The 8,598-nt window shown below is 32.4% G+C and overlaps 1 protein-coding gene across 1 annotated transcript; it reads right to left on the reverse strand.

Moving 5' to 3' along the window:
- Positions 1–291: 291 nt before the first annotated feature.
- Positions 292–8,392, reverse strand: LOC144971180 (ciliary microtubule inner protein 2C-like). Its single transcript, XM_078911670.1, has 4 exons — positions 8,120–8,392; positions 6,676–6,949; positions 3,827–3,939; positions 292–768 (listed from the first exon to the last, which is right to left on the reverse strand). Exons 1-4 carry the CDS (start codon positions 8,188–8,190, stop codon positions 621–623), a joined length of 606 nt encoding a protein of 201 aa, XP_078767796.1. The 5' UTR covers positions 8,191–8,392; the 3' UTR covers positions 292–620.
- Positions 8,393–8,598: the final 206 nt, after the last annotated feature.

The raw sequence follows: 8,598 nt of genomic DNA on the forward strand, positions 1-8,598 counted from the left end.
TCATTGGATACACCAGTCCGGATTATTGTTTTTGAAACAAGAAATATTTGATCATAATGGAAAAAAATTGAATACTTTCACATGTGACTAATGATGATAAAGTTAATACTTATGATAATAATACTGATACATATAATAGAATTGACAACTACCAGCAATAACAGTAATAGCAAGAATAAGGATAACAGTAATAATAATAATAATAATAATGATAATAATAATAATAATAATAATAATAATAATAATAAATAATAATAATAATAATAATAATAATAATAATAATAATAATAATAATAATAATAATAATAATAAGTTGATAAAGAAGAAGAAGTCGAAGAGATGAACAAAAAAAAATAGAAGTAAATGAAAATAAAAAAGGTGTATAATCCTAAATTTTGTCAGTCCAATTATTTCAGATAATCAACACTGATTTGTATCATGAAAGGAAGTTTTATCTGTCCCTAGAATAAAAATTAATCTTTTACCATTAAAATGGAAATACTGTATAATTTTTTATATATTCAAATGTTTGTAATTAATTATCAATATTTTAAAAAGATTATAGAGCTTTCAAATAATTTGTTTCTGTCAATGTAACCTGCGAATGGATGCTGGTGTAATTAACGTTTCTCAAATATAACATCTCGCATCTCCCTATCACGCTGGGTGGATTTTTTCACAGGCCTCTGAATGAGAGGCTGTCGACGTGCGATGTGTCCAAGGTTGGGCAGGTTTAGGTCATCTCTGTATTTTGTAGACAGGATCACACTGAAAAGGAAAATGGTATGTACAATAATATATTTACATATAACATCCAAAAGGCAACCGCCCCTCCCAAGCGTATACTTATTTGCAGGTCTGATAACCCACATTGTCATTGGCTCATTGTTGTAATGGAAATATCTCAAACCAATACAAAATATTGTCCATTACAACAATGTTAAATTAAGCCTATGCTTGCGTTCGGTTATCAGACCTGCTTATTCATAAGTGCACCTCGCCCCTCCCTTAAGTATAAATTATTAATAAATATCGGGAAAAACCTTTTTAACCTGGGAGGACAGTAATCAGTTTGGATCAAAATTGAATATAGTCTCCTCAATGTTTTTTTTTTTGTTTTTGTTTTTTTAAATTTTAAGACAGGAGGCAAAGAATGTATTACTTATGCTCTAACTCTAACCAGTCCTCAGTCAACGCTGTCAACAACATTACGCGGAGAGTCGTACAATACTGGAGACTGTAAAGATGAGAGTGAAAATTTACTATTGGTAATTCTAATCCTCATGGAGAAAGTATTATTTTGCATTGCCATTCCACATTTTTTTGCTTTGTTATTTTTGTTTCATTGGCTGGGAAATGTTCCTTGTTACTTATCAGTATCACTGTATTTTGATCTTTATTTAAAGTCGTTCTATAATTTTTGTTTGTTTTATGCTATAATATACAATTTTGACGACGCAAGGTGGCACTTTGAAAAGCATTAATGTTTACACATAGGCAAAGCTATTTTAACCACTAAAATATATATTTATTTTGTGCAATGTTTTTCACTTCGATTCAGGCAAAAATTTAATCGTTCGGATTTTAGATTAAATTCATAACCGAATGCAAAAAAGCTGTTATTTACCATGTCATCATCCACAAATATATGCCTCATTATCGACGAGCCTTTTGTTTCAGACAAATTCTTTTTGTTGTAAAAGCACTTACTTGTGAAGCTGTCTTTGGGATTTCTTATCATTCTTTATATTCTCAGTGCAGTGAATGTTCGATACCTGTGTCTGTTCTCGCTACATCTAATAATTGTTTCATTGAATGCTCGGTGCAATAAGCAAGGTTAGATAGCAAAAGCAGGAAAAAGAAATGATGAGGATTTTTATTTTCTAGGGGACTTGTTCGACTCAGACTCGTTGAATTAAAATTCCATTTTAATAAGTTTAAATTAAATTCAAAGGATCTTTATTTTCTCATTAAATTCAAAGGATCTTTATTTTCTCCCTGGATGCGAGCTTTCTAAATCTTAGGCTTATCTAATTCATATTTTTGTTTTTAATAGTTTAACAGCTCGCTCTACACTATAAATTCAATAACCCATTACAAGCATTTACTAATTACATTAAACCTCGTTATACACCTATGTTTGGTACTAAAGTAAAATCACTGTAAAACGAATAGTTCAAACACTGACGATAACATATATAGTTTATGCTCGTTATGAAGTTGACTAAACGCAAAAAAAAAAAAAATTGATAGTATACAGTAAAGGAAAGGAAAAGGAGGGGAGGGGGGGGGGGGGGGCAGTATAATCATTATGATCGTTTATCTGTTGAATAATCAGAATTGGACAATTTTAAATTCCAAGATTGAGAACATTATTAAAAAATGCAGTGCGAGATAAACTATTAGATTCAATTTGACTCGAGAAGAAAAAAAAAATATTAAGGTTTTTGGTGTGAAAACTAAAGATTAAAGTGGGGAGCAAGTTAATGTAAACATTTAACATCGAAAGGGACATACCTGGTTGATGTGAAATAGCCGATCTCGAATCCTTGGCAAGCAAAACGTTCTTGAAACCAACACCACAAGTTGTAATCGCATTATAAAAAAATCACAACACAGCAAACAAATTAGGTGAAATTTAAAGAAGAAAAAAAAAATCAAAATACAAACAAACAAAATAAAACATATCATTTGTTCGAATAAAAATGTAAAATTTATTAAAGTAATCACATCACATTGAAATTGAAATATCAACTGAATATCAAATGAATTAATTTTTAAAAAAATGAATGCAGTTACAGTTGATTTAACAACAATTTATTCTCAAGGATATAGGAATTACAAACTGAAAATAATGCATCTCACGTGCAACTTAAACAATTCCATAAAAAAATCCACACTTCATTTTCTTGACTCACTATCCCAGTCTAGCGAGCACAATCAAAAAACCAACAAGATAGAAAAAAAGAAAGAAAAAAGTGAAAAAATAAATACCTATAAAAATTCATGGAACAATAACATTAAGAATAATCAAGAAAGAACAATTGGAACCAAAGAGCAAGAAGGTGTTCACCCCTCTAGACAATCTAGATATCACAGCAATCACACACACATTTAAAATGGAATGGTAAAACAGTTTTTTACGCAAAAAAAATAATTAATTAATAAATACATTACTAATTGCTCTATTAAAGCTTTACAACTGTTTTCTTCCTTTTTCTTTAAAACTAAGAGCTGCATCTGTGCAATACAGTTTCAATTAATAATTTAATTTCCTCTTAAAACCCTTAGGCCAATCTCCATTTTCAAATTATTAAAATATGTAGTTACCATTTGATTTAGATACAGATCAGGATGTGTCATAAATATGAGTTTGGTATATCTATAAATTATATTTATTATCATTATCATTATGACATGATTAAAAATAAAATGAATCTGATTTAACTATAGATTAAACATAGATCAGCAGACTCTCGAGCTTACTTGGAAAAATAAAAATTGTTTTCATTACCTACCTTTTTTTTTGTGGTTTTTTTCTTCTTTTTTTTTTTTGTAGTTACCAGATAAGTAGTAAATATCCCACTGATTACATAAAAGACAAAGATAATTCATTTTATACATACATCATATTGCTTGACTTCATTATGCACTAAGAAACATGATTAATGATTTTCGAAAATTTGTGTTCAACTTAAAAAAGTAGCACTCATGAACTAGTCACAACAAAAAATCAAAAACATATCAATCCAAGTGCAAGAATAAAATACAACGCACAAACCAATGTCGTGTCATGAATAAAAGTGCTCAATAATCAACAACTTACAAAGGAACATTTTTGCCAAATTGAGATTCTGCAGAAAGCGGGAGGCTGAAGTAATTCACACTCTTGGCTGTGCCAGTTTTGTCTTTATAATGTTCGCGATGTCCTTGCGACAACTGACATTGGAGGAATAAGAAAGATAAAATGATTATTAGACATGACACAGGGTCAAAAAGCTCATATTCTGATCCCAGGAAACATACAAAGATAATAGTGATCATAACAATAATAATTATAACTATGACTATGACTATGACCCGGAAGGTCTGGAGTTTGAGCCCCTCTTCAGGCACATTCGTTTTTTTTTTCCTTGGGTGGGTGCGGCACATAGACCAATTTTTTTTTATTTTCCAAGCAAATTGATTCAAACTTCACACAGCAATTTGTAATAAAAAATAATGGAGAAATATGACGTCATTTAAAAAAAAAGAAAGTTCGTTGCCATGGTAACGGCCGCCATCTTGGATTTTGTTTACATAACTTTGAATCAATATTTCGAGACTATTTACAAAGATAAAAGCATATAACTTTGGAAATAAATTACTTATCCAAAGACAAATACTTCCTATTGATGATTTTTTGATTAGTGAAATACTTTTTAAAATATAAATTTTTCTTTCTTGTCACTATAATTTATCTGAAATTTCGTCAAAATTCTGAGTTTGAAAGCCAATAATTTCTGAAGTAATCAATATTTCAAAAATTCATCAATACGCAATAAAGAACATGGCATTGTGAGTATTTGGGCAAAGTTTCAAGAAAATCTATCGGAGAATAGAGGAGAAAAATTGAAAAATGTTTTTAAAAAACAAAATTTTGAGAAAATTGCAAAAAAACAACCAAAAGTTCACAACAATGACGTTTATACTCACAAATAGCCTCAGAATTGCCCTGCACCATATCCCAATAATAAAATTCTTGCAAAAAAATGATGTTTTATCACAAGATAGGTTCTAAAAATAGCAATAACCCAATTAGGTCAAATTGGCCCAATTTTCACATTTTTCAATGCCGCACCCACCCTTAACCCTCTATTTGCTTACTTTGGATAACAAGGGTGATTCCTGTTGATATAAGACGGGTTATGATGGGTATATCCACTCGAGTGCGGTTTCCTCAAAGACGAGTTTCTCAAACACACGGTTTCCTCAATCCCAATTAAATATCCCGATTTTTTTCCTTAGTATTCTTTCTTATACAGTCCACTTCGGATAATCGCAACTCGGTTAATTGCAACTTTCGGTTAATTGCAACATTTCTCAAGAAACAGAATTAATTCTATATAAAAGTCAACAAACTTTGGTTAATCACAACAAATTTTCGACTTCTAAAGGAGACAAATTCAAGTAATCAATCAAACAAAATCTCTTGATTAGATTTCATAATGGGTGAAATCATGACACGTTGAAAAATCGAGAGTGGGTGAGGTTTAATACTACACTAGTGTGTCACCACTCTATTAGAGACAAAAGGGAGCAGGGCTTTGCAGTTCGGGTTTGTGCGGCCATCTGTGACCATTAGATACATATGTATGAGGAGAGTGGGCTGGGCATGGTATAGTCAACAGGTAGACGATGACAGTTGTGAGGAGAGACTGAGCGATGATATCCTTTGTTTTGTGATTGACAACTGTGCATTATGATCAACTGGTTTGGTGAGAGCTTATTGTCTCTCATGACAGCAAATCTCTTGGAACCTTACAAATGTTGAGAAAAAAAAAGTGTAAGTGAATCCAATCTTAAGCTGTCGTCTTGACATAAAGCTATTTTTGCATGTCAAAATCTATACAGGGCTGCCATATATTTTTAAAATTCCAGTCAACAACTGGTTTGAGTTTATCATATTTGTGTAAAACGTTGCAATAGTGGACATGAAACTCAACTTCGGTTAATTGCAACTTCGGTTAATCGCAACATTTTCGCTGATCCAAAGGTGTGGCGATTATCCGGAGTGGACTATAATTACATTCCTTCTTTGAACTTATATTTACCTCAAACACGGCTTCCTTGAACTTGAATTAATTTGACCCAGCTAATATAAAACTGTTAAATCAAATAGTTAAAAAACAAAAATATATGCGTGATGTTGACTGTGATGGTTTACTGCAACATTACAGTTACGTCGTGTGTATCTCCTCACACTGCAGGTGGGTGTATACAGTAAGATATACATGCAGAGACACCCAGGCACTCACACACTCCATCACTGTTTTGCAAGACCAGCACCTCTCTGTTTATCCTTATCACTTTGCCATTCATTCTAATTTCAACGCCACACATCATGATTTGCTAACGGTTGGCTTTGACGGTAAATGGATTTTGTGATAAAGCAACACCCCCCGAACCTCCCATACATACACACTATCCCTTGTAACATGTCATGTATAAAGTTATCTCCCTCAATAAAGTTCCCTTTATTCATCCTCAGGTGGAAATTTGTCTTTTCCAAGGGAAGACTGGAATAAAACCTAGATGTCAACAGCAGCTCAGCGTTGCAAACTGAGCTATGGAGATGTGACTTGCTGAAGGCCACAAAATGCAGTGGATATTTGAACTAGGTATCTTTCTGGTATGACGCAAAGACCATACCGCTGAGCCACACTCAAGTCATTATAGAAGGCATAACTCCTCGCTTTGCATGTCTCGAAGAGTTCAAAGAAACTGTGCTAGAGTATAAGGTACATTCAATGGATGCGTTTACTACAATATCTAATAATGCTGTGCTGACAGGTGTAAATTTCTTTGCACATCTACAATTTGCACTATTATTATTACTTTGTATTCACATTCAACATTGCTAAATATACTTTTATATGAATGAATAGGGAAAAATATAATAAAAACTCCACATACCTTGTCGAATTGATACAATTCTTCTGCACGGTCATGGTTCACATTGGACAATTGGTATTTTGGTGCTTGAAGCCAACGATCTTGAGTTCTTGTGCGGTTGCTGATCACTAAATCTGGGTTATGAGAATAGACTGTAGGAAAAGAGCCACCTTTACAGAGGGGATCAGCAGAACTGTTCAACACAGATGATCTGTAGTCCTGAAAGTATTTTGCTGTTTGATTGCCATAGGTCTCACCATAGTCATATTTGATTGTTGGGCAGTAGCCACGGTATCTGCATACATGAAGAGAAGAATATGTATGTTTTTTACAATCAACAATGATACATTTATAAACGTTTTGATCCATAGATGAATATTTACTGTGTATTCCAAGTCAAGCAGCAATAAGCATAGTCAGTGAAAGGATAGTTGACAGTGGTAGCATATGCTCTGACTTAGTCCATCACTACACTGAGAGTCAAAGTCTAAAGAGTTTAAAAGAGTGTTATTACTGATTTTATTGACAAATTTAAAAAATTGGAAAGTCGGATTTGACACATCAAGTACGTTGCAGTTCACAAATATTATAAAGGCAATTAGACCATGGTTTTAAAGTTCAGGACTATAACACATCATATAAATATATTAGAAATATGATGTGTTCCAGCAGATTCAATCAACATTCTAAAATAAAATTATTGTCTATTGTTTTTACAGATCAATGTGGTAAATTGTTTAAAATAGATATCTAATATATGCTCCCCTCACAGCCAGTTTCATTCCTCAATAATTTAAACTTAACTCTGAGCTTTTCAAACACAAGACAGCACCAAGAAAAATTAATTAAAGTTAAAGTGATAACATTAATTAGAATGTAAGAGTGGTCATTATGTATGGATTTGTGACTCTCTAATCCAGAACTCCACAATCCGGATGTCTATTTATCCGGACAGGTTGTCCGTGGATGGGTTTTCTTCTTCATTTGTACACTTTAGGGACTGATTCAACTATCGAGATGTCTTTGTAATCCAGACAAATGCTAGGAACGGAGGGTTCGGATTGGGGAGACGTGAATGTATTTAGAAATTTTGATTTATACACTTCATTTTTATATCATTGACTGTGACTGAGTCGGTTGCTTTATAGAAAAACAGATAACTTTATTACTAGTACTTGTACAAAAGAGAATTTTCATTTGAAAACATTACCAGATTCACATCAGCGTCAAATCAACCAATTTTGGACAAATGAAAGACTTCCGATAAGAAGTCAAATAGTTTTGCTCTTGAAAAATGATGCTCTCTCATAAAACATCGTGGTAACAAATATTACGTTTATCTTAGCTATAGTTCTAAACCTGACGAATTCTGATGTTGTCTCTCTGTTCGCTAGTATTATATTATAGCCAAGACAGGTGTTGAAAGTTGAAAGATATCAACAAATGAATTGTCGCAGGTCATTACCCGGGCATAAATCGTGGAGGGATGTAAGTAGCATTGTTTGTCGTAACGAGTGTTCCAGCAGCACGAGACATTTTTAATAAGGGAAGGAAACCGTGTCTCTGCGTAGTCTTGGAAATAGATAATCAAGAAGCTGGTGTCCCTGTTGTTTACACCACCGCAGTACACTTTCGTAAACAATTGCGTGCAAGAAAATAAATCTGCCTAAACGTAATGATTCACGTTTGATGATATAAAAACAACTAACGCATTAAAATGACATGTGATATATTTATATATTTGAATCAAAAGTATGTATTGTAGTTTATAATGCATAAATATTCTTTTTGAATGTATTGAAATTTGCGGATTGATATAGATGTATCGTAGCAACTTTGAACTATTCTGATCCTTTATGAAGAAGAGCATTTTTCTCTCGCCGTAGAATTATCAATTCAAAATATTATATGAAATGTTCGTTTTTTTGGGTTTGTTTTTTTTAA

The sequence above is a fragment of the Berghia stephanieae genome, chromosome 1 (assembly GCF_034508935.2).
Source record: "Berghia stephanieae isolate SIO BIC M18660-M18661 chromosome 1, UCSD_Bste_1.3, whole genome shotgun sequence".
Classification (NCBI taxonomy): domain Eukaryota; kingdom Metazoa; phylum Mollusca; class Gastropoda; order Nudibranchia; family Aeolidiidae; genus Berghia; species Berghia stephanieae.

Bases quoted from the DNA above. Each gene is read 5' to 3' on its own strand.
- LOC144971180 (XM_078911670.1), bottom strand. From the start codon at position 8,190: ATGTCTCGTGCTGCTGGAACACTCGTTACGACAAACAATGCTACTTAC. The intron at 6,950-8,119 runs GTAATGACCTGC...TCATGTATGCAG, and splicing joins CCTCCACGATTTATGCCCGG to ATACCGTGGCTACTGCCCAA. The intron at 769-3,826 runs GTAAGTTGTTGA...TTTCCTTTTCAG, and splicing joins TTTGGCAAAAATGTTCCTTT to TGTGATCCTGTCTACAAAAT.